General features: G+C 40.1%; 2 protein-coding genes across 3 annotated transcripts in view; one reads left to right on the top strand and one right to left on the bottom strand.

Annotated features, from left to right (window-relative positions):
* Nucleotides 1-12,452, bottom strand: PCID2 (PCI domain containing 2). Its single transcript, XM_056489426.1, has 14 exons — nt 12,262-12,452; nt 10,956-11,045; nt 10,314-10,387; nt 9,593-9,658; nt 9,054-9,095; nt 8,526-8,580; nt 6,859-6,962; nt 6,130-6,205; nt 5,856-5,997; nt 4,693-4,793; nt 2,503-2,576; nt 2,218-2,343; nt 1,884-2,007; nt 1-905 (listed from the first exon to the last, which is right to left on the bottom strand). Exons 1-14 carry the CDS (start codon nt 12,295-12,297, stop codon nt 813-815), a joined length of 1,203 nt encoding a protein of 400 aa, XP_056345401.1. The 5' UTR covers nt 12,298-12,452; the 3' UTR covers nt 1-812.
* A 1,466-nt stretch (nt 12,453-13,918) lies between these two features.
* CUL4A (cullin 4A) overlaps nt 13,919-26,462 on the top strand; it is a 34,052-nt gene continuing 21,508 nt past the window's right edge. Inside the window, exons 1-8 of one of the 2 annotated variants that reach the window (XM_056495561.1) lie at nt 13,919-14,137; nt 14,662-14,777; nt 18,027-18,131; nt 20,204-20,272; nt 21,963-22,036; nt 23,472-23,634; nt 25,360-25,449; nt 25,857-25,939. In XM_056495561.1, the coding sequence (XP_056351536.1) occupies nt 13,984-14,137; nt 14,662-14,777; nt 18,027-18,131; nt 20,204-20,272; nt 21,963-22,036; nt 23,472-23,634; nt 25,360-25,449; nt 25,857-25,939 (854 nt within the window). In that variant the 5' untranslated portion in view covers nt 13,919-13,983. The other variant, XM_056495569.1, reaches the window with a different exon arrangement.

Here is a 26,462-nt window from a genome sequence, read left to right as displayed (position 1 = left end):
TAAAATCCAAGACAGAAAAAAAATGTGTATTTTATTTATTTTATAAATAATTTTAAAACCCCAAAACTATGATCTCTATCAGTTATATTGTACCACTCCCAAACAAAGCAACCAACCCCCAGGTTGTGACAGGATAGTAACACTTAAAATACTGGATCCAGTGGTAGTGTTTTTCCCAGAAGCAAAATAAAACAGAGTTGCATGAGTTTTTGTTCATCATAACAAAAATTAAACAAAATATGACCAGAATAAGCCATCTGTGGACACCTACCACATTTACTCAAACACATAAGTACTACTGACACAGCAAAGCTTTTGGTATTAAACACTTCCCCATTTTTTAGAGACAGTTTGAACAGAGTATTTAATACCAGCAAAATTATTGATACTTAAAAAAAATTGGAAACCATGTAAGAAAACATTACTTCCACTCTGAAGAATGGATTAACACAAGTAACAAAGGCTATCCTTCTTTCTGAAGGATAAACACAGAAATAGTAACATGAAGTACTTTATAAAAGCTTTAAGTAGTTTGGAAGGAATTTGGAATGCTTTTGCTTTATTTCTTCATTAAATACTCTGAATGATCTAGAAAGCCTGTGGAAACTGCCATTTAAAAGTCAGCATTTCATTTCAATGCACTTTGTAACACCGGCAGCCTTGGCCATTCTGGGAAAGGAGCCACAAACAGTTCCTGGTATTTCAGTCCTGGACATGAACCAGGCCATTTACAGTGTTCTTGGGGTCACTGGCAGCAGTTCCACTGGGCAAGCTGAGTATCTGAAGAGAATTGCATGGCTAAGATGCAATACTCAACAACACACTGTTGACAGTGGAGGAAATGGGTTCTGCTTGCTGACCACAAGCTTCTGATGCTGATGGGATATGTAGCCTTTGATGTGACCCTGGCAGAAGAAGAAAAAGGCAGTGTTAGTACTCAGAGCTGGTAACACAATCCCTACAACCCAAGCAAACACCTACCAGCTAACCACAGCAAAGCTGTGTATGCTCACTGCACTACTGCACATAAATATCCATGGGGTCCAGTTTAGGTAAGTGGGTCACCTTGGGGAGTTAAGCAGAAAGTTGGAGCCACCACCAGCTTTACTTTTTTGAGTACTAAGGGTGCTGTCAGACTGAGAGCCTCTTGCCAGGGCCCCCTATGGCTCTGCTTACACTGCCTTGAAGAGATAGAGCTCTACAGAAGTGTTTCTAAATTCACTCCTGTTCACTTTAAAATGAGGATTTTAATCAATTAGTATTCCATACCTAATAAACTAAATGACATAGTACTTCCTTTTCAGACATAATGTTGTAACAGTGAAAGAAATCTCCCAGTGACCTAGACCACACCAAATAATGTTTTAGAAATAGAGAAGTGGTTCATTTTCTTGCTGATGCTACAATGGTGCCTCAAAACCTCTGATTTAATACAAATATTTAGATTTCAAGCTTTTATCCATTCATAAGCAGTTGAGATTCACTTAGAGTTAAAGATAAAATGTGGAACAGAACCAAAGAAATCTGGCTCTGTTTTTCCTAACTTGAGAAGACTCCTACTTCAAATGCAGAACAAATCTTTTTGGTGCCACTTGAAAGGTTTATATTTTAAATCAATGTTTCTGCATATAAAAAATGTCAGTATTGAATTTGTATCGTGAAATTCATCTTCAATTCTAACTGATTCCTGCAAAAAAAGGCAGGAACTAGAAGAAGTCCTCAGGGCAAATGAAAACATTTCACTTTGAGCACAAGTCATCAAAAAAACCACAAGAAAACCTGGGATTACCAATGTAATTTTTGTCATAAACTGTTTTTCTTTATCTAATATTTTTCATTCTTGGAAGTCTGGAAGCAGCAGACAACAAGTGGTCAGTGCTTACCAAATATATAAGGTTAGCTAAAATACACTGGACTTCATCAATATCAACATCATCTACTTGCATGAACTTCAGAGCAATCAGAAAAGCATCTAGAGATAGCTGATGAGTTTTGAGTAGTAAATATCTGAAAGAAACAACAGGAAAAATGTGTTATTGAGGAATAATCACTTAAAAATTCTATTTCTGAGAAAAAAGGCCTTTCTACAATAAATTCACCTTAACAGGAAGCCAGCTCTCTCAGAGAGAAGTAGGGAGCATATACAATTCTACTGCAGTCCCAGGTGAAACCATATTAAATCTGCTTTTGCAAAAATGTAGGTTTTGTTATGCTTACACTTTTTTGAAGAGATTCCTGTAAGTGATGATTTTCAGCTTCTCAAGGATAAGAAAGATTCCACATCGAATAAAGAAGGTCTCATGCTTTGTCAGAGCATCATTCAGTAGAAGAAGATTTCCTTCACTGAAAGAATAAAGAAATGAAAAAGTGAGGTCTCATCCCAATGAGAAAAGAAACTATGACTTAGCAGGAATATGGCTCCCCTGCCTTCCTCAATCACCCCAAAGAAACATTTTTTACTTAATACTTTTTGAACACAAAGCAGAAAAACAAGCATCATACCTCACAGACTTTGTTACTTCGGCAAACTGCATAAGGTCATACTTTTTTAAGAGCTGAACTGTTGGCATATGGCCCTGAAAAATAAATGGTGTCAAAGTTTCCCAGGGTAAAGTCAAATGCATTTTAAATATAATCTAGTAAGCTAAAAAAAAAAAAATTGTTAAGAGAAAAAGAGGAATGTTTAACCACTTTTTTTTTTTTTTTTTTTGCTACAGAATAAGAAGTGAATAAAAGTATTTTTAAGAGAACCCCCATGTCCCTCTCAAACACTTTGTAGCACAACTCACAATAACTACTGATTTATCATGATTTAGGGACAATTAATACTTAAAGTTAGGGAACAACTATCAAACTTGTAGAATCAAGATCCTGTAAAATGAGGTCTTGGCAGGTTCAAATTTTATGTCACAGTTGGATCATCTATTCTACAAACAGAAAAACTGCAGGAATCCCAAGCACTTCCAAGGGAATACAAGCAGTGCTTCAGCCTTGTCAAGTGCCAACTCAGACTGTAACAGATTTTTTTCTTCTCTATGCCTCCATGCAGAAATAAAAATGTTCTCTCAAAAAACAAACACCACCACCATGCTCCCTCCTCAAAAAAAAAAAAAAAAAAAAAAAAAAAAAAAAAAAAAAAGTAGAGAAAGGTTAAATTTACAGAAACAAAATTAATTGTTATTGCTAGATCAGGTAAGACTGAACCATTTCACAGAATCAAAAGGAAACTGTCTTTTATCCCCTGCACAGCAAAGATCAGAATGCATATTGACTTGTTCAGACTTTAAATTTAGTTACATCATGCTATGCTGTTGCTAACTCCTCTCCTGGATGAAGGATTAACTGAGAGCAGAACCGAGCTGCAGGTTTACTGAGAGCTGTTAGGAACAAAAAAAAAAAAAACAACAACACACAAGCTATTTTAGTAGTTTGAAGTTAGTATTAGTGTTTGGGCTCTGATTTAAAAAAAGCAACTGTAAATACAGTGACCTTTATCTAGTTTCTCTAATGCCTCTTGTACACTAAAACAGCTTTTGAAAAGCCACAGTAATTCTAGGCAGAATTACTAACAGACCCACCAGTTTAAAGCACCCAATCAGAGCTGGGACAAAGCTTTTAGGAAGACTGTTAGTAAGTTTTCCTTTATCAACCCAACCTCTGATTGATCTGAAAACAACCACTAAGAAAGTCAACAAATAAAACAAGGAAAACAGAAGCCAATTACCATACCAACTATACTCCCCCTTTACCCAGCTGACACAGCAAGGGATTGGAAAGGGAGCATAGAAGGAAAAAAGTGGGGAGGTCACAAACAGGTCAAGGGGAAGGTAGAAAATGGTAACTCAATTAAGGCAGGTGATAACATTCTCCATGGGTAACTTTGGTAACAGGGCCAGAACAGGAAACTCTAAAATCTAGTTCCTTTCCCCTCAGGTACAATGAACTAATACTCAGCATAATCCACTAATTCAGGGATGCACAAGTGTTAGCACTGCACATGGGAAAGGATAGGAACAAGAAACAGATGTGTAATTCTTTTAATAGAAATATGAAATGATCAAATAGTAATAAGTCTTCACTGATTTTTTTCAGAACCAAAATGCTCTGCCTCATGACCCTTCTGACATGCCTTGAATGGGAAAATGTAAAAGGTACAAATGAAAAAGACAAAGGCTCTCAACAGTCCTCAGTCATCTGTTTGCACATCCTTTTTTCTTCCAACAGAAGCAGACAAATTTATCCTAGAGTATTCACACCTTCCTGGCTTTTGTGTGCAGTTGATCAGCAGAGAGGCACTGACACAGTGTACCACGACAGAAGTTAGTTACACTGTTGAGTGCTTCTCCAAATAATTCAAATACACCTTTATTAAATTACTAAGATCAGGCTGCACCTTTAGGAGGCATGAGAAAAGGGTAGGGGGAAAGGAAGGCCAGGTTGGTTTTGTTTAGGGGTGGATATTTTTTTTTTTTTGTTTGGCTGTGTTATTTCCCTCCCCATCCCCTTTCCTGTGTTGCTATAAATGACAACACTTTTTGCCCTCACATAGCAAGGTGTGCACACACTGGCTCTTACAGGGGTAAAACAGCCTCTGAATTTCACTTAGGGAAAACCAAGAAAATACTGAGCTTCAGTTTTACAATCTGCATGTGTACCCCCTTGCCCTTATTTAGGAAAGTAATATCTACTCACCAACAACATTTTCACTGGCAGCAGGTAGATCAAAATCATTCTTTTGTTCTTCTGGCTTGATCGGTGACAGTGCTCAAAGGCAAATGACAGATACTCCTCAGCTGCAAACAAGAGTAACATGAATCAACCACAAGAATGGATTAACCCATTTAACCGTAGTTAATTTACATTTAGCTGTAACCCAAATTGTGCTCAATGTCCATCTCTAACTTGAACATGCAACATTTGAAATCAAATAAAAAACCACACCACTCAAAAATAAAGAAAAATTGAAGATTCACACAAAATACAAAGTAGTACCAGAAAGGTAAGTTCTCCTTCAGAAAGTCAAAAAAAAGTTGTCAAGATCTTGATGTCAGACACTGCAGTTACAAGTAATATTGGAGTTTTCAACTTATTTCAGTAATATTATTGTTCTCCTATTACAGAAGCAGAGAATCTCAAGAAGTACTGATAATACACTCTACTTCCTACACTCTTAGGACTTATGTTTTTCAAGAGATGAAAGCTGAATGCAATGCACACATCTCCTGTGCTGCAGAAATGTGCCAGTGAGACCACACAGCATAACAGCATGAAAATCTCCCAGCAGCTTCCACTGACAGAGAAAAAAATGATAAGCCTGACAGGCAGAAGACATTGTTTGGAGTAACAGAGTCAGCTCCAGAATAGATGTTGGTCAAGGGATTCATTTAGTGATGAAGGTGTATACCTTAGCTCTACAAGCATTTCTGTTAGTGAAATCCATTAGAAATCTAAGAAATACAGTTTGCACATCTTCCAAAATCAATGGATCAAGAAACTAATTCTACACTATAGTTTACTGAAGATTTCCTACATGGCACACAGCAACTTGAAGAGTTGAAGGCTCCTCTGTGAAACTCTTACAAACCTGTTCTTTTGGATGCTCACACATTTTGTAATGCACATATATAATGCATAAGACTTCAGGGAGCTCCACTGACACAAATATTTTAAAGCTAGGCATACACTACAATTGGAAGTGTAATCTCATCTCTGTTTCAAGTCAGCCTGTGGGCCTTTGACCTTTCAGTATGGCTTTTCCTTTGATCAATGCAAGTTTGAGTATCACACACACACACAACTTCAGCAAGATTTCATGCCAAGCAAGAGTTTAAACATGTCTTACTGACACACAGTACCTTGCTTAAAGTCACTGTCAAACATGGCCTTGCGTCCAACATAGTATTTGTAGGTAACTCTCTGTGCCATACTATACTCATCCTTCAGATTTGAGCTGTCAATTGCTCTAATTAAGGGCTTACAGAGATGGAGCTTGTTGATCTGTTAAAAAAAAAACAAACAACATTTTAATCAGAGTGCAGATAGATACAGTGTAGATAGATCATATCAACACAGGATGGGTTTGACTTAGAATATGAAATACAAACACAGCTTACCAGACTTGAACCCTACCTTAAAATAAATTTTAAACAGCTGATTCACAAGAAACAACATGCCCCATTTTTTTGAGTCTTCGATGCCTGCTCGACTGTCAAAAGAAAAAGAAAAAACCTGCTAGTACTGAACATTGTAAGAAAATAATGACTTTGTCCTCACAGTAAATTCATTCCATAGGTATTCACCCCATAGCATTTTCAGGGTAGGCATAGGTGCAACTCTGCTACATATCTTCTCAACATAATGAAAAGATATCTTGCAGGATATTACTCATCTGCATCAGGGTCCTCATTCCAGTCTGCAGATAACATACAAAAGCACAGCATTGGCTTATAATACATTAGATGAAAGAAAGACCTGAAAAAATGCATTTTTTCCACTTCAGAAGTGTTAAAAATGCAAAGACTGGAAACCAGAGTCATCTCTTCTCCATCTAATTAATTCTAATGGAGCAAACTTTACAACTAACAGGGCACAGAAGCATTAATCATCTTTCATGAGAAACAGAGACATAATCAGTTCCTCCCATCAATACTTGCTAGGAATGCCAAACCTGAAGTGAGGGCTCTGCCTCTGTAGTTAATAGTCAAAAGAAAACAAACTATAGTTGAGAACAGACAAGTCTCAGAAGATCTAAGTTCTAAGATCCATATATGGTCTAAGTAAGTGGGAAAATCTACAGCAAAGTTCATTAAGTGCTCAGTAATTTATTAGTGCAAGTTCAAGAGAGGGTCTTTCACTCACGTGTCACTGGCACACACTCGAAAGCAGCTCATCAGCAGTTCTGCTGCTTTTTCCAACATGTCACCAACTTTGCTTTTCCCTTTCTTCACAAGCTGTTGATCTGCCTAGCATTACACAGCAAGAAACAATAAGCAATTCTACATTGTACCATTGTGGATCACATGGCTGTAAAGTTTAGTTATTTAATACAGCATTTTATAAAGTATTATAGCAAGAGATCTGTCATGGCTGCTATCTCCCAAATCTAGAAGGCAGACAAGCACACAGAACAAAAGAAAACTCTCAGGGAGGCTCCTGGACATGAACCAAGCCCAATGTAGAGAAGGATAGTCCTTGGAAAATAGCACTGATCACTACTACCTTTAGTATTACTAAGCCTAGTGCAGGTCTCAGAAACCTAATTTCAGGTTTAATAACTGAATTGCAGCATTAACACTTCAACTCAAATGCACATAGACCAAGAGCCTGGAAAAAATTATGGAGTTTGACTCTTAGAATTTACAACTCAGTTTCTCTCCACAGCCACAAAGACTAGATTTTATTTCTAACACACTGCTGAGGCCTGAGATTTCCAGAGAAAGATAAAACACATATGTCACACCAGCAAGAGGGAAAGAAAAATAATTCAGTTGTCAACATACAGGAAAGATTCACACACAGACTAATGAAGAACTTCAACAGAAAAAATACAGCAAGTAGATATTTACTATGTGCTTTCTAAAAAGTTTTATTATAGTGTTTGCATTCACACTAGCCGAAAGATAAATAAAAGAAATGGAAATGCATCTTGCTGCAAAAGTCTTCTCTGAAACCAAATCCTCTGAATATACTAAGGTTAGAAGACAGAGTTCAAACACTTCCCTTTCTCATGCATCTCAGGGATATGGATTTCCCTTATTCAAACTGAGAATGGAGACTTGTTGCAGAGCAGTCACATACATGAAAAATACTTGCTGTGCAAGCGTTCCACATATGTGGTTTAGTGACTAAGTGAGCACAAGAGAGTGATGATACTGAAAATACTGGATACTGTCAATCCCTACCTAACTTGAAGTCTAGCTTCAACTCTTCAGGTGAATTGACTAGGAACAAAACCACAACTCTGTCACTTACCTTGGCCTAGAAAATCTCAAAGGATCCCTATACAAGCTAATTCCATTTACCAGCCTGAGAAAAATAATGTAAATTTGGGAGTTATTTGCATGTCAGCAGTTGTATGGGTTCACCAAGGGCTCCAAAGAGCATCAGAAGTGGTGCACACATCTGGAAAAGGGGAGTTCCCTCTTCAGATTTGGTGAATGGTTAGATCACAGTTGTCTGTGATACCTCCAATTTCCACCAAATCCCAGGGATAACACAGAAATAGTGTCTGAAGCCACATGCTACTCAATAAAGAAAATGTTTATCCTAAGTTCTAAGCAAGTGCTGAGAGTTGCATTCAGGTCCTCAGAACCCTTCTAGTTCCATGTGCAAATAGGAGGTGGACAGACTGAGCAACTTCATTTCTCAGTAGGACTGGATGAATTTAGTGTGTCAATAAATTCCTGAACAATGAGTTAAAGAGAACTGAGCAAACTTAGACTGTGTAATAAACTCTATAAAAAAATTTTTGTTGTGGAAATACCAAACAGATAAAACTAATGAGGTTGTTAATCAGGTCTACTTACATTATTAGCAAAAATTCGAAGATCAAGGGCTACAGAATACATAATAGGTAAGGCCCTAGAAAAGAAAATCATAGTATACTTAGGTAGCTGCAAATCAAACAGCAAGACAGACATGAGAAACAGGCAATTGATATTTTTTTGTTAGTTGGTCATACAACCAGAAAAGTATATATTAATCTTTAAATGAAGAAGGATGCATTTCTTAAGAGGAGAGCTCTTCAAGCTCTCAGCATTTCAGAAATCCTACACTGCAATAATTATTTCTAAAGTCTTTTTACTGTGGCTTTAATAAAATTCCACTTCTCTTTGAACAAATCCTTCATGTATTTACACATGAACCATTCTACATAACTAAGCTCAGCTGTTTAGTTTTCACACTTTGGACATGAAAACTCAACCAGGCAACAAAACCAATTAGGCTTGATTTTAGCATCACTGGGGATAAATAAGAATATAGGTATTTGACTACAATGGTATTATAAGGAAAAGATTAGTCTATTTTCTTGTAGATTTCTACTATGTACTCACCAATTTTCTTCTTTATGTGCCTGAAATGCTCGCAGGAAGGATGTATTGTATTTAGGAAAATTTGAAATGCCATGAAATGAAGCACAGATTTGGGAAACAGCTGTTCAGTGGTACCACATATGACTTCATGAAAGATTAAAAATCAAAACACCATCAAGAAGCTGAGGAGCTGAGTTGCAGCATGGAAGAACGTGAGCACAGCCATGCACTCCTTTGAGTGGCCAGAAATAAGATAGAAGCTTTTTTATCATTATCTTCTCCTCTAGCCAAGTACAAACTGCAAAGTATTATAATGATTTGAGACTCTCCTATATTCAGGGAGAAATTAATATTCTATTTTAGAGCCAAGTAAAAAATTCCTTCTTAGCCCTACAGAAAGCTGGAAGAATGAATCTGGATTTCCTTGCTTAGAAATCTAAACAACTGAAGTGTACTGGGAAGCAGACCACATTCTATTAGATTTTTAAAAACTATGAAGAGAACTTATTCTGCAAGAAGTTAATCTGAAAAAAATATACAAGATTTATGGAAAAGGATATTGGACAATAACTGTTTGGCATTTGTATGCCTCTACAAAGTCATGGTTGGCAACAGCATAAGTACACCTGTCAAAGAAAAGGTGCATTAGTGCATCAGAAAATATACAAAAATGAAATATTTATTTTTGTGTCCTACCAGGCATGAAGTTTTACAGTCTATTTAAGGCACTAAGAAATCTGACTAAAAGCATTCTTAAAAAAACTGGCACAAGTATTTTAACAGAGCACTTGATAATTGTAGAAAAGATGTCCTAGAGATGAATAGATATTTATATAAGATAATGTTTATGGAAACTGTCACCAAGATTAAATTTGAAAAATGCAAGATTGTTGAAAGAAACTAGGTGCAGAAAATTATGAAGAACAAGCCTCAGAGAATTACTTAAGCTTTCTTAAGAATAATTTTATGATTAAAATTTCCTTTTAAAAATATTTATTTCCTTTACTTATTTCACTCTAAATTCTTGTGCAGCTAGTAGGCAGAGCAAGGGAAACAGCAAGCACCGACAACAAAGCTGTGCCAATGGCCATAGAGCAAACTTTATGTGGAGAGGAGAAAGAAAGTTTTTATTTCCTGCATTTCTAGCATTATTTATAAGAGTAATAAATACCAAGTTTTCAGGTGTAAGCCTTTTAAAATAGGCAAGTAAACTTAAGGATATCCTTCCCCATCCCTGCTGTACACCTCACAACTGACTTTACATTCTGGGCCCATCTTTACCTTAAGTGGGCTGCAAACATTTCATCATATGGTGATTCCAAAACTTGTTGACATTTTTCCTCTGGAGATGGAAGCTAAGTGTAGAATAAATCAATAAAACATTAAAGGAACATCCAGTGCAACAGAAACAGAACATCATATGCATATTTTGTCATGGAAGATTTGCTAGGATTGGAAGGGACCTCTGGAGATCACCTAGTATGCATCTACCAAAACTTTAAATTATATTAACAATTATGTCCAAAGTAATGAATTTCTTGTGTGCATTCTGCCTCCAGAACCTGAACAGAGTCAGCCTTAAATAAAAGTATCCAAAACACACAAACACCAGGACCTTCCTAACCACTGCTTTTTTCTCTACAGTGCTTTCCACTGTGCTATGCTAATAACTAATGCAGACTTGGTCAGAAATGACATCTGTATCTATCCAGAAAACAATTCAAAATGGAACATAAAGAGCCAACCAGAAAACAAAAATTATACATATTGTCATTGTAAGAAGAAAAGGGAAGTGAACCTACAAGGGGACCTAACCTCAGCCTGTGAAACAGATTTCTGAGGCTTCTCTACAATGGAAAGAAACCCACACATGGAGCCAGGAAAACTGAAAGTAAAACAAAAGATCAAAGACCAGATCCTCACCTGCAGCCTTGGGTTTGCAACATGTGGATGTTTAAATGATACTAATTCAGCACAAAATGTCCCATCTCTGGTTTCAATGGCTTCTTGTACCTACCAAAATAAACAGTCTCATTACAGAATAAAATCCAGAAACAGACACACAACATATTTATACAATATGAAAGCCACCACCTAGTTACCACTCTTCATATCTATTAATATCAAATCAAGTGTGAAATTTTAAAGGTTTAAAACTGAATAAATATTTTTTTTTTTATTTCCAATACATCTGTTGCTCAAAAAAACCAGGGATAACACCATTGTGTTTTTTTCCTTATTTGTAGGATGCCATATGCACATGGGTTCAGCATTGTAACACAGCAGTTGAGAACCAAATTTGGTTAAGCTTTTTAAAATTCCAGTTGGACTCATAGGCATCAAACACAGATGCAAAGGTGCAATCTTTGAGAAATGCTTTAAAATGAAGACAGGCAGATTTAACATGTAGCTATCATTCCAAAGGCAATGTCTGATGTTAGGCTGATATTTTATCTATATCAAATGCTTTTTAAACCTGCTAAGACTGTAAATGTTATATTTTGTGGAAGAATGGTTTAATTCTGCTTCCTGTCAAAGATATATCCTTGCAAAAAATAGTCTGCTTGGACTGGTTATTGTGACATCAAGGTGGAAATTTCTACAGTCATTGAAGTAGTTTTAGATATTACTTCTTAAGAGTTCCCTTCCTGTTGCTTGTGCTTTGTCATATTTTTGTGTCCCAAAATGAAAAAAAAAAATCTGTTTGATGTATGGAAAGCTCACACCAAACGGGAAAAAACCCCCATAGACCAAAATAGCAATAAAAGAGGGAAAACAGACTGTTTAAAATCTTTCAGAAATGTGTGTTTAGTTTTTAGTCCAGCAAGGCCCATCCCGAGCGGGCCCACGGAGAGCTCGTCCCTGCAGCTCGGTCCAGCCGCAATCCCCGGGCTCCGCTCCCGCCTCTCCATCCTCCGTGGTTTCTGTGCGCCTCAGGTCGCTGCACTCCCCAAATCCCTGAGCCGCCCTCCTTCCTGGGCACACACACAGCCCCCGGGGCGGTTCTCACTAATAAATCACCTCAGAAACCTCCACGCCTGGAAACAGGCATCCAGGCGTGCGTCCCTGGCACGCGCACTGAGGAAATACATTCCCCCACCACATCACTCACCCTACGCTGATTTATTTCTTAACCACGGCAGAAAATTTACGGCAAAGAAAAACACACCCGCGTACTCAAACAGGGCCCACAGACTAATTAAAAAAAATAATAAAAATTCTTGCTTACTTGCTGCAAGTACTGATTTATGGTGATGTGCGCCATGAATGGGCAGGGAGATGAGGCGGGAGCCCCACACCTGCGCCACCCTAGGAGCCCCGGAACTCCCTCCGCGCTTCCGGACCCCGGCGCGTCCGCGGGCGGCGGGAGCGGCGCCGACAGTGACGTGACAGCCCCCACGGCCGTGCCCCGCCCACCGCGGCTCCGGGGCGTGGCTTCACTCGGGAAGCCAATGGGAGGGAGGGGGGAGTGGGTCAGCCAATGGGAGGGAGCAGTGGGTGGGGCAGCCAATGGGAGGGAGAGGTGGGTGGGGATTCAATGGGAGGGGAGAGGTGGGTGGAGCAGCCACTGGGAGGGAGAAGTGGGTGGGGCAGCCAATAGGAGGGAGCGGTGGGCGGGGCAGCCAGTGGGAGGGAGAGGTGGGCGGGGCAGCCAGTGGGAGGGAGAGGTGGGCGGGGCAGCCAATGGGAGGGAGCGGTGGGCGGGGCAGCCAATGGGAGGGAGCGGTGGGTGGGGATTCAATGGGAGGGAGCGGTGGGTGGGGATTCAATGGGAGGGGAGAGGTGGGTGGAGCAGCCAATGGGAGGGAGAAGTGGGTGGGGCAGCCAATGGGAGGGAAAAGTGGGTGGGGCAGCCAATAGGAGGGAGCGGTGGGCGGGGCAGCCAGTGGGAGGGAGAGGTGGGCGGGGCAGCCAATGGGAGGGAGAGGTGGGTGGGGATTCAATGGGAGGGAGCGGTGGGTGGGGATTCAATGGGAGGGAGCGGTGGGTGGGGATTCAATGGGAGGGAGCGGTGGGTGGAGCAGCCAATAGGAGGGAGAAGTGGGTGGGGCAGCCAATGGGAGGGAGAAGTGGGTGGGGCAGCCAATGGGAGGGAGCGGGGGGCGGGGCAGCGGGCGCGCGTCAGGGTGAACCGCGTGTGCTGGGGCGCGCCGCGCGCTCGTGGGTGGCGGTGCGTTGGGACCGTCGTAGCTGTCACTGTCACTGTCACCCCGCTGCGCATTGTGCCCGCGGCTTGTACGGGAGGCGGGTGGTGGCCTCCCCGTGGCAGGATACCCCAGTTACTTCCCCGAGAAAACGCTGGAGGCTCGCCTTCCCTCCGTCCTCGCTAGCTGCGCTGCCCGCAGGAGCGCTGGAGAGGGGTCTCGGTGAACTTGGGTCGAAAAAGTTGAATCGAGCTCATAAACTCCCGAGCAGGTTGACTTTTAAAGGCGCTGCGGCCAGGGAGATGTGTGAGACAAGGACGCGCTCCGTGCTCCTGCAGGCCGGGCTCGGAGGGGTTTGGGGGGTGCCGGTGAGCAGGGCGCGGCGGCCTCTCGGGCTGGCTGTGGGCGGGATGCTCCCTGCCTTTCGTTCCGTACCCTTCGGCGGGCACCAGCGAACAGAGCCAGAGCAAGCAGGGGACACCGGGGGACTGCTGCCCGCGGGAGGCTGCCCCGGCCCGGGAGCCATCTTGTGAGCGGGGCCGGCGCTGCCCGAGCGCCGCGGGCCGCCCGCACTCGGGAACGGACCCGGACCTGGGCCCGAGGCGGCCGCCGGGGCGGGCGGAGGCGGGCGGGCGGCTATCGGTGCCTCCCGCCCCGGCGGCACTTGGCAGCCGCCCGCGGGCAGTGGGGGAGGGCGGCTGGGAGGTGGCGGAGGAGGAGGAGGGGAGCGGAGGCGGGGACCAGCCGGCCCCGGCCCGGCCCAGCCCAGCGCGTTGCCCCGGCCGGACACGGCGCCCGGGGCGGAGATGGCGGACGAGCCGCAGAAGAAGCCGCAGTTGTCGGCCTTGGTGGGACACACGAACGGGCTCACCAAGCCCGCCTCGCTGGCCGCCACCCGCTCCACGGGAGGGGGAGGCGCGACCGCCTCCTCCAAGAAACTCGTGATCAAGAACTTCAGAGGTGGGTACGGGGCAGGCCGGGCCCTCGGTGCTGGCAGGTGCGCTCGGCCCGATCTTTGTTTACTGCGGCCCCGCCGCTCCCCGCCCCTTGCCCGCGGCCGGGCCCGCCGCTGTCACCCGTATCGGAGCGAGGGGCGGCTGCCGCGGGGCTGATAACGCCGCCGGGCTGATAACGCCGCCGGCACCGCGCCCGTGAAGGGCTCCCGGGGACACGCGTGGGGCTCCGTGCGCGGGGGCAGCGGCCGGAGGGAGCGGGCAGAAAGCCACCTTAGTGTCAGCGCTGATTAAAGCCAGGCGAGGGTGGCCGCCTCGCTGAAAGTAACGCGGGCGTCAAACACAGCAGCCGGGGGGTGAAGCGTGTCGTGCTAAGGCTGGGTGGAATTAGTGACCCCTCTGAGTGTGCCAGAGTTACACGGCCAAGAGCGGAGTGGCTTGGCAGGACTTGGTGGAGCAGCAGGGAGAGAGGCATTGCTGCAGGCTCCCGTTGGGTGGCCCTTCTAAAACTACCTGTGTCTTACTTCACAGAAAGACCCAAATTACCAGATAATTATACTCAGGACACCTGGCAGAAACTTCATGAAGCAGTGGGGGCAATACAGAGTAGCATTTCTATTAAGTACAACCTTGAAGAGCTCTACCAGGTAAGCCTCATAAGGTTTAGCTTTTTTTTTTTTTTTTTTTTTTTTGGCAAATAAACTGCTTGGGCACGCACTCAACATGATATATTTTGATTTGTTAAAAGCTGATTAAATACTTCACTACATACTCTGTTTTTAGTCAGTTTGTGTATATCCATTCCTTGGAGAGCTACCGGGATCTGGGCCCATGAAAAAGCAGTTTATGTTGGGAAGTACAGAAAGCTATTCCTGGTTAGGGCTGAGATCTAAGTCTTAGTATCTTCAATACTCCACCCACTCAACATGTTGAAAACAGGATGTTTCTCTAATAGGGTTATGAAGTTCCATATTTTATGATGATTTTTGTACATGCTATAATTTCTTGTAAATAATAATGTTTTATATTATTCGATTTATATTTTATATTATTAGAATATAATCTTACACTTCTGTACCTTTTGGGGAATTAAAAAGGCAGGCAACAAACTGGCACTTCACCCACATTTCAGGTTACTATTGCATTTTCATGACAATCAGGATCTTAGTTTTTCTGTTCAAGTGGTGAAAAAGCATTTCTGGAACACCTGGACTACTGGAACAGGGGCTAGTGAGGGTAAAAGAGGGATGGACTCCCAAGCCATTTCTCTCTACTTTCTCCAATTATATGTAGTTTAGTTCTGTGTTATTTTAGATGTATGTGCTTTGAGGTATTTAGCTGAAGTAGTAGGTTTTTAGAGTGATAATGTTATAAAAAATTATCAATGCACTAAATTGTGCTACATAACATAAGTTAGTTATGAGTTTTCTGTGGGTGTAGGTGTTTGATCAGCAGATTAATGTCCTTGCCAGACCAGGACTGAAAACATTATTATGCACATGTAAAATTTTCTAAATGTTTAGTTGAGGTGCAAAGGTGAGATGGTGAGAGAGGAGAAGGCCAGTAGTTTGTACTGGGTCCCTGTTCAAGAAAATCAGGATGGATTTCAGACCTGACTGTACTTGTCCCTTTAGTTAGGGTATGTAATGAGTGGGTCTAAAATGGTTGATTATGAAATATATATTGACTTAATATAATTATTTCTTTTAAATGGAAAACTTGAATGCAATATATTTATTAGTACTTACAAATTTGCAGAGTTTGAATGACATCATGCATTTTATTGTTTAAATTCAGTGTTTGAATAACCCTGCTTTTTCATGTCTACCAAAAAAAAAAAAAAAGAAAAACAGCCCACAGATGCTTTGAGTGTTACCTAACTTGTTTTCAGAGGCTCAGAAATGAGATTATAGTAATATGACTATGAAATCACTAAGGGTACATGCTTGAGTTTTGGCAGAAGAGGAGAGAGATTTCAGATAAACTGTGAAGGGAGATGTGTACTTCTTGCTTCTTTTCTCTTGTGCAAGTCTGGTTGAATAATCTGTAACGCAGCAAATGAGGAAGATTTCTGCACAGGGGGTGGTGGTGCTCAGTGTGCCTGTGCATAGATAGGTACTTAGTCTCCTGCCAGAGGAATAAAAGATGAGCATCCATTGGAAACCTGATCTGTATTTACAGATCATTTTAACTGCCTGTTGGTAAGCACCAAATCATCACAGGGGAAAATATCTCTGTGTACATCAGTTCTTACTGTAAAGCCTTTTTGGTGGGTTTTTTCAGTCTTTATCTGACATTTTGGGAGGAAGTGAGAGGGCTGTTAGAGTTCAGTGGACTCAGCAGGCTGGTGTACCAGCCTGCAGTTGAACCTTCTGATTTATTTATTTAATTTGGCACAGTGGCTGAGAAGAAACTGAAGAACAATGATGAGGCTGTGTAGGAAGGCTGAAGGATACTCCTTTCCAGGCTTTAGAGGCAGCATGGAATCAGGCATGAAGGTGCTTGGCAGAGATGTAGTCAGTGAGCAGTGGGAGGGTGGCAGCCAATTTTTTGTGACTAAAATAGAAATGATATCTGGGATTGGTGGTAGATTGCACAGATTTTGATAGAAGTAGCTTTTATACTTGATGGGATAGAGAAAGTGGGGCAGTACAAGGAATTGCTGAATGAGGAGTGAGTGATAAAAATAATGGAAAAAGAAAATTACCTTTGCAGTGAGGTCCTAAATAATCTGAAGTGGGGCAGCACTGCCCTTCTGGAGGACACATAACAGGACAGTGTAGTAGCAAAGGAAAGACAGTGAAGGAAAAAATTATGAGAGCCCTGACTAGTCTTACATTTGGGTGGGTGGATAGGAGTGGCTCTAACACTATCTGCAAAGAGATTGTCTGAATACTGTTTGTTGCAAGTTAGCATTTTACTTGCTTTAAGATCAGATGAAAAACATATTATAGGCACTGTGTTATAATTTTGTTTGTTTGTATGCTTTAATGTATCAAAATTGTGTAGGCCATTTTTATGAGCATTTAAGTAAAATTAAGTTAGGTAGGTTAGAATCCTCTGGAGCAGAGGAAAATATTCATGGGTCAGTTTTAGTTGCCCAGGTGACATAGTGCTTTAAATCCTTGGCAGTGTTCTGTGCAGTATCGCCTCATAATATTAGGGCAGTTGATATTAATAGAGTGACCACCAGAACATTTGGTTTTGGACAGAATTGGCCTCCTTAGTTAACTAAGAATAAATACTCAACTAAATCCTGTGAGCTCCCAATAAATCAGTTCAAGCCTTTATGTAAGGCTTAATGTGGGGTTGGTTTTTGGGGTTTTGTTATTGTTTGGGGTTTTTCTTAATTATTTTTTCCCAACAGTTTACGTATCTTAGCATGAGTATGTGAATCAGTGGAAATATTTGGGAAGAAACAAGTTGATAAAAAGACTGGAAAGTAGCCATTTACCATTTAGACAGACTGATTGAAATGTCTACCTTAAGTTAAGAAATTAAAATATTTGGTGTGGTTGTGTTCCTGCCCCAAAAAACCACTTGTGTGCATACTGAAGGATGAACAAAATGGGCTTTCTGGAGGAGTTCTACTGCTGAGCAGTATTGAAGCAGGCAGAATTCTGGTAGTTTTTAACAGCAAATCTGAAATATGACCCAGATTGTGATGGTGGATCTTGTTTGTGACACAAAATCTAGCATAGTAAGAAGGGACTAAAATCAGAAAGGACTCCCAAAGTCTTAATTTTTCTACAAAACTTCATTTTGATATTTTGGTTTTGTGCACAGCTTGAACATATAATGCTGATTTTTTTTTCCCTTTGTCAGCCTTAATTACACAGACACAAAAAAATTAAGTTCTTTTTTTGTCTCATTCATAATCCTTTTTTTGTTTTTAGGCTGTTGAAAATCTCTGTTCCTACAAAGTCTCTGCTACACTGTACAAACAGCTGCGACAGGTCTGTGAAGAACATGTGAAAGCACAAATCCTTCAGTTTAGAGAATATCCTTTTGTCTTGCACAGAAGTAGGTAGAATGGTTAGTTTACATCATTATTTTTTAAAACAAGACTGCAAAAATTTCAACAGTAATTGTCAATGTGTTAAAGAGGTTCTTTGACTGCTTGCATATTTTTTAATCAGTCACAGGCAACTTCAGTCATCTGGGTGAATAACTTTTGCATATTGATGTGTAGCATGTTAACAAGAACTTATTTATCATTTTAATAGGAGTGCAAATTTTGCACTAAATCTAGAAAATGTCAATAGCACTGTGAGATGTCTCAGCAGGTGTGAATTTCTGTGGCAGGTGAGTAGTTGTGATGCTTATGGCAGCAGTAGCTTAAAAAAATCACAATGGTTGTCAAGAATAATAAAATAATTTTCAAACATAGTGCATCTGTTTGATCAAAAATAACTGCTGGTCAGCAGTGATGTATCATAGAGGCATTCAGCAAGCCTTCACATATCTTATGTGTACCTTGGGAAGTTCTTGGAAGAGAGCTTTAAGTTCATTTGAATGCCTTGGGATGCATAGAAGGATGAAGTTTTATGGTAAATTTCCCCATGGGTGTACTGAAGTTACATTGCTGGATCTTTCTTCTGGCTTAATGGATCACAGAAGTACTTGTAGATCTTTTGTGTGCACCTGACTGTATCCAGGTCAAACTTTGCATGCTGAGAAGGTGCTCTATATCTAGGTGTCTTTTCTGTAATAGCCACGGGGTTGCATTTGCTGGAGCAGCAGATGTGTAGTTTGTCCACCTTGCTGTCCCCATATTCCTGGAAAATGCCTTAGCCAGCAGATGATGGATGGAGAGTGCCATATTGAACAGCTATTCCATTGCATTACTGATATACAGCAGCACTGTGGCTGCTGATATTGTTTCCCAGCTGTCTATGGATTTTTTTAGCAGAAAATGATAGGATAAAGTAGAAAAGATAGGATTAAGTAGAAAGAAACAAGGGGTCAGGGCCCAGAGCAAACCTCCTTTCCAGATGAATGCTTTAAATGTGCTTTGGATCGTGACTCTCAAGTTTCTAGGTTCACTGCATTCCCCAGGTGGGTGGACCTCAGAATAATTTATGATTTTTAATGGTGCATAGCACCAACATGGTTTTGGTTTTGTTTTTTGTTGATGGTTTGGTTTGTTTTGTTTTTTTTAGTCCCGTTTATGCCATCTGGCTTCTACATTGCACATTATTACATAATCTTTACCATACCTGGTTTTGGAGAACCAAATCTTCTAGTCTTCTTTAAAGCAGTGTACAATCATCTTTTGCATTCCTGCTTTTTCAGGCTTTAGATGATGTTATGAAAAAACATTTTAAATCTAGTGTTCTCAAACTGCTTTCACCTTGCCCTCTTGACAGGGTGATGGTGGATTGGAGAGTTGAAAATCTAGTATTTTACAGGTGTACCACTTTGTATCCCAAGGACATGAGATCAGATTAATCAGATTTGGCCAGAACGAGTTGGAAATGATAATGTGCAGGAGGGGAAGGTAAAGCCTCATTTAGATTTACTTGTGAGGCATGTGAGAATTCTATTATTTGTAAATAACAGTTGGATCTGTTGTGTAATGAAGAAAACTATGTAGATGACTTAGAGTGACCTGGAGATGTATATGAAAAGAGTGGTATTTGGATTTGTTGAGGATTATTTAGAACTGTAACTGCTTTTAAGAGATTAGGGTCACTCCTGTTGTGCTCAGTGTGAACTCATTAAATAAACAAAATAACCTCTCCATCCCTCTCACCTCAGTTGGTTACAAACGTGTCGCTGGTGACGCTGGTGGGATTTCTTGTTTAAATCTATATTAAGGTTACACGGTACAGCCACTAGATGGTATTACTGAAGAGCTGTGAGTGTTATTCCTTGAAAACACAGGGAGGCCTTTTGGAGAACTGCCAGCCACTGTGCTGGGCAGCTCTGCAATTAACAGTTTATCCCTGGCAGGCACAGTAGCATAGGAATATCCATGGAGCAGCTTTGCCTAATGGCTGGCAAAGATCATCTCCAGAATATGGCCTCTAAAGATACTGGCAAACTAGTTTTCCTTAATGGGTGCTGCACAGATTCTCTGGATAGTCTTTTATTTTTAAAGAAGATAAATAAATGCTGGCAAGATCATTGCAGACAAATGGTAAGTTGAATGTTTGTTCAGAGTACATATCCTTGAGGTGGGAAATCTGGTTAAAATGAGTTTGCCAAAGTTTTAACTTGGGACTGCACTGCATCTCTTCTCCAGGTTCTACCCTTGCTTTTCACTTTCCCCTTTGCTGGCTGAGGGGATTTTTGTTGTTGAAATGTAGGTTCTGTTAACTCTGACTTGCATAAGTTCATACAAGGTTTGAATATCACTCAGGAATATATTGACACCTTTTTTACTTTGGGCGGAAAGAAAAACTAACCAAGAAGTGCTGAAATTGTTTGCTGTTCATAATTTTAAGCAGTTGGAGAGTCTGCTTCTAGGTAGCTCCAAGAACTAGGTTAACTTGCAACTTTTTTGTTTCAAAGCAGAGATTATTATCCTGACTATAGAGCTAAGAAATAGAAACGATAAAGAACTGAAAGTTGCTTTCTATCTGCCTTTTTTGTCTTCTACCTCCACAACAATTTATGTTACAGAAGAAAGTCCTCCCTGAAACACACTCTGGAAACTGTGCCTTTAAGAAGGCATCATTATAATACCAAGCTAACATTTTACAATGAGTTTTTATTGCATTGTCACTTAGCTGGACTGCAGATGCCCCATATGGTTGGTTTTCTATACTGCTCTTTCCTTACCTGTGAGGTTTGGGCAGAGGTGTGTGATCTTTATCTGAATTAAAAATGGAAAATGTTAGGGAAACTGTTTGAATTGATGAAAACATAGTTGAAGATACTGCCTTGAAAATGTAGTTTTTATAAAAGGGCTTTTGCTGTGAACATTGTTTCCTTTAATTGCTTCTAAGCATTCTTTTTTTTCTTCCTTCAAGCAATAATCTGTAGCAAGTGGCTTTCTTGCCCATGTGCTGGGTTAACACTTGGTGCTATTTAAGAAAAATAAATCAACCTTACTGCTGTTTTACTTTAATATGCTTGGCCAGAAGCTATATCAGCTTGAGAATTGCTTCAGAGGCAATGAAATCTTTTAGGGAGGGAGTAGGTGGACAGCTGGGAATAGAAATCTCTCTCTGGCCTGGGGGTGAGTTACTGACATCCGGAGTTACACTAATGCTAAACTGGGAGTTGGGCAGCCTTCTTATGAGCAAAGTTAGAAAGGGATTTTGAATGTAAAAGTCTAGTAAGCTACAAAACCACCTCCTCCTCCCACTCTTTTAATTAAAAAAGGGATAATATATTTTTATACTCTTTCTACTGTTGGATTTAATGTATCTCTATTTTTCTTATGAATTTTGGCAGCTAACTTTTATTATGAAAAGATCTGTTGCACCACTTATTACTGTCTAATCTTAAACCTTTGTTCGGTTTTTTTTTAATTTTAAACAAAGAGCATAGCAGCATGCTATTTCAGGGTGTTTACTGACTGTATTGGAGGTACTGTTTGAATAGTTTATGTATGTCAATGGTATAAAACTCCTAATAGGCTAATAAAACTATTTAGTTTATGGTTATTAATTTGAAAACGTCTTGGATGTACTTGGGTATACCACCAATAGGACTAACTTCAATAAATTGCATACCCGTGGCTGTACCAGTCACCATAAAAGTTTAAAACACCTACATCAGTAAATGAGGTGCATGTCTGTGATGTAGTTTTTCAGAAGTAGTTTTATAATTTAAAATACCACATGGAAGTGAAGAGAAAAATATTTTCTTTATATTTTCAGATCATGATCAGAAGCATTTTCTTATTTTTGGATCGTACATATGTGCTTCAGAATTCAGTGCTTCCTTCTATATGGTAGGTATCCATGTAAGTATTCCTATAATCTTTAGAGTGTTGACATGCTATTACATTTGCAAAGATTGAAAGTAATTTTTTCACATTATATTTGAGCTATATAATAAACCTCTAAAATTTAGTGTCAGTTTGTGGTAATGCATGTGTCAGCATATGCGTGTGTCACGTCCTCCTTTGCCAGGAATATTCACTGTCAAGTGGGAGTAAAAGAAGGTCTGTGAACATGGGCTTAAAAGTCAAGGCATATGAGTAGCTGTAGTTGTCAGAGCCTGGGTGAGGCTGGTCTGTGGGACTCTTGACTGCTGCCTCCCACTTTAACAATGGCTCAGCATTACTGTAGGTGCTCCTAGTTTTGACAAAATTCAACATTCAGCTTCTTGTTCTGTTTTTAAGTAAGTCAGATACAGTGACAAGGTGCAGATTATCTTTCCAGCACTGGTCACTTGATGATGCCTTTGTACTTTCAGCCCACCATGGTAACATCCTTGGGCATTCTGCTTTAAAGCATTCCCCTGAGGGGCATTTGACATCATTACCTGAGCAAACAAACCCAGGCTTTGCCAAAAATTTCTGGTTTTGTTACTACTTTATCTAAAGCACGCTTCCAAACCACCCCCCTTCCCCCCCCCCCAAAAAAAAAAAAAAAATAAAAGTAGATAAAGTACTGAAGTAAGAGCATGTCTTTTCCCTCCCTGCCTGGCTGCTGTGCTCTTGTGAGTTCCTCAGGCTGTTGGAAGAGCCTGGCATCTTTCTCCAGCCTCTTGCTTGTCCAGTGGACATCTCTTGTTCCCAGCTTCAGCAGTTCTCCTTCAACTCTGTGTTAGGCTTTCTTTTATTAAACATTGTTGATGAGGTCTGGTCATACTTTTATCTTATTTTTCTCCCACTGGGAAAATTCCTTTTATTGAAATCCTGATGCGTGTGAAGGAGTTGGACGTAACAAGTTTTATCTAAGATTGCTCAGTTTTCAATATTTAACAATTAGCTGCTTCATGGCATAGAGGCACCCATTCCTCATCATCTTAGAATAAAACAAGAATCTGATAGAAGTGATAAGATCCTAAAGATACAAAGAATGCATGCCTTTGAACAGGACTTCCAAATTACATGCAGAATGTCTGATCCAGGGATCTTATATTAAGGTATATGATTAGATTTTTTTTTTTTTTTTAATAAGCAGAGAAACTTATAGTTACTATGTGGAAGTTGGAAAGGCTGGTAACAATTCTCTACTGAAGTGTATGCCTGTGGTAGCATGTGATCTGGTATTTTTAGGATAATTCTTGTTACGGTTTTGTTAGAGGACAGTGTCAGAAAGAGCATACACACCATTAATACATTCTTTTTCTGTATAATATATATACTATATATTTTAAATGTATATATGATTTTTCAAAAGAATCAACAGTGTGACTAATTTTCAATATTCACATAGGGATATGGGCCTAGAGTTATTTAGAAACCATATCATTAGTGACAAGCAAGTTCAGACCAAGACTATTGATGGAATTCTCCTGCTGATCGAACGAGAGCGAAATGGTGAAGCTGTGGACAGAAGTTTGCTGCGGAGTTTGTTGAGCATGCTCTCAGATCTGCAGGTGAGTACAGCCAAATTCACTAGTAACAGCTTTGTTTAGAAACACAGTATGGACTGCCCAAGTTGTCTTGTGCAAAAATTATTCTGTTCATCTAGTAAATGTGTGTAAAATCTAGCTATTATATTGGTATGATTGCCTCTTCTTTACCCCATTTGCAATCTTGTACTGTTTCTAAATGAGACTTCTTTGTCTGTTTTCTTTAGCAAAGGTAATGGCCTCAGATCTTAATAAATTTACAGGTCTTTTAGCATGTGCAGTATTTTGCCTGTCATAATCACTCATTGTCTTATTGTAGTGCCATTAAGTGTAGGAACAAAAAAAATTCCTCTGTCATTGTAAAAAGTGTGACTTTTTGGAGATCTTGGGTCTGTATCACAAAAACATCACTGTACTGACAACTTCTTAGAAATGCTGAGGATAGAACGAGATGCCACATTAAGGCCAAGGTTTTCACATAGATCATGTCAAATTGCAACTTACTGGAACTTTCCATGAGTGGAGATAGTAAGCAACCAAGGAGACTGGCAAATGCTGTGCTTCTGGCTTCCACATGGGTGGTCCTTGTGTTAATGTTGCAGCCTCGTGTGATGTGCAGCGAAACTTTGGAACTATCCTTCATTCCTAAAACCTGGTGAGGTTGCTCCATTTCAAAGTGGCAATACAGCATTACAAAACTGGCTGAAGGTTTGAAAGAGTGTGAAGAGGCAGATGACATAAAAAAGTCCTTTCTGGTTAGGCAGCTTACCTGGTTTTCTGGCTTTCATGTTAATCCTCTTGACTTTAATCTGTAGCTTCCTCTGTCATCCCAGAAAAATTAGTCTGTTCAAGAGGGAAGATATTAGAAAAAAAAATTAAGCTTTTGAAAGTGATACAATGGTTTGAGTTGAAAGGGCCTTAAAAATCATCTAGCTCCAACCTGCCTACACTGGGGAGAGGATCTTCAACTACAAGTCCTTATGAGACAAAAAGTGGCGAAATGTAACTCTCTTATTAGATATTTTGGAAAAAATATTTTCTTCTATTCTTCTACCACACTCAAGGAATTCTCCCTTTTTCTTTTCACTGTCCCTCTGTTTACATATTAATCTCCAATTCTTCAGCCTGTTATGAATTTTTCTTTATGTAGTTATTCTTTTTGACTTAATTACTTTCTATAATTAACTGTTACTCATTACACAGAAGTTTTTTAATGTATTTGATTGTTACTGGTGCCCTTTTTTACACACCTTGTTTCCTGTAGAGAGAGTTCACCTTATTTGATATAATTAATTTCTCCTGGGCCACTGAGAGAAACCTGGCAGATCTGAATATTAGTATTTTACTGATGAGAATTACCTGTTTTGTGCCAAAGTTTCACTAGTTGGAAGGGGTTTTGTGCCACAGAAAGTTCAGTGCGAGTTTAGATCTTGGGTGGATTGGGTGTCATTTCTATGTAGTAATGTTGGGTACTGGTGTTGGGCTGTGAGCCTTGAACAGAAGCCTTTTAATTTAGACTGTTGAAGTACTGGTTACTGAAACAAACCATTGCTGCTTTGGGAAATCAGTTCTGATCTCAGTCATTCTGAAACCAATGGACAAAAAGAATTTGTTAATGTAATGTTACATTGACCTTTCTCATAGCTGTGTACATCCTTAGAATTTTACTTGCCCTCTTACACCTGACAAACAAAATCACTGCTGTTTCTGTGAGCTTAATGTAAGTAACTCAATTGATTTCTTGAGCAGGTTTACAAGGAATCATTTGAACAGAGGTTTCTGGAAGAGACAAATTGTTTATATGCTGCAGAAGGCCAAAGATTAATGCAGGAAAGAGAGGTAGGTGCGTGTGGTAGATGATTGCTTTTGTGTTAGTTTTATCATAGTGCCGTGGTGTCTTAATGTCCAGTGAAATTTACTGGCACACAGATATTCATGTGTTTTGATATGGACCATGGTATTGTATCAACAGGGAGAGCAGGCCCCAGGTTGCCTTGGAGCTTTGTAGAACAATTGTGTAGTAACCCAGTGACATTTTTGTAGCTAAAGTCACATTACCAACTATAGCACATTTAATGTGAAAGAACATTGATTAATAAAAATACAGATTACATAGTGCATAATAGCTTTCTGGAGGAATAGTCCTTTCCAATTCATGTTCTCTTTAAAAATGTAGTTTAATTGTACTGGAACAAAATTAGCTGCCTTTCTTATCTGTGTAATTGAACTGATTGTTCTCTTGTTAGGTCCCAGAATATCTTCACCATGTTAATAGACGTTTGGAAGAAGAAGGAGATAGAGTAATAACATATTTAGATCACAGCACACAGTGAGTACAAATGTTATCATTTTTACTGTAAGTCAAACATTCTTAATAAATGAGTATGATTATCTATGGTTGTAGGGACACTATGATAATCTTTTCATTATCTTACAGATATTAGCGTGTTGAGAGTGCTTGTGAAGTTTTTTGGTTTTTTAAAGACTCCAGTTTTATCAAAAGTTACTTCTTTAAAATAAAAGTAGATTTTCAGTAAGAAAGAAGAAATTTGTTCAGAAATAATAATTCTGTATACTGCAGTTAAAAAACATTGTATAAAACCTCAAATTTTCATTATCAAAACAGCAGCTGATTTTAGCCATTCACGTACTGATAACATCTTTAACCACAAATCCCTTGAGAGAAGGACTCACAAGCAAAACCACAAACAAGCAAAATAAGCAAACAAAAATCCAAACAAAATCTAAAAAAACCCAGAAGGGCAGAGAATGTGAGTGTAATTTGTAAACAGTCCAAGGTGTGAACTTAACAATACATCAGCTGCTGCCAGTGCACTGTATGAGGCAGCTTG

The sequence above is a fragment of the Oenanthe melanoleuca genome, chromosome 1 (genome assembly GCF_029582105.1).
Source record: "Oenanthe melanoleuca isolate GR-GAL-2019-014 chromosome 1, OMel1.0, whole genome shotgun sequence".
Taxonomy (NCBI): Eukaryota; Metazoa; Chordata; class Aves; order Passeriformes; family Muscicapidae; genus Oenanthe; species Oenanthe melanoleuca.
Note: the sequence above shows the minus strand (reverse complement) of the source record. Positions and strands in the feature narration are given on the sequence as shown.

What these genes read in the sequence shown, in the direction of transcription:
- PCID2 (XM_056489426.1), bottom strand. Translation starts at nt 12,297, where the DNA reads ATGGCGCACATCACCATAAATCAGTACTTGCAGCAA. An exon ending in ATGTTTGCAGCCCACTTAAG is followed by an intron (nt 9,659 to 10,313) that starts GTAAAGATGGGC and finishes TTTCTTTGACAG; the next exon opens with GTGTACTTATGCTGTTGCCA. An exon ending in TGCCAAACAGTTATTGTCCA is followed by an intron (nt 9,096 to 9,592) that starts ATATCCTTTTCC and finishes TAAATACAATAC; the next exon opens with ATCCTTCCTGCGAGCATTTC.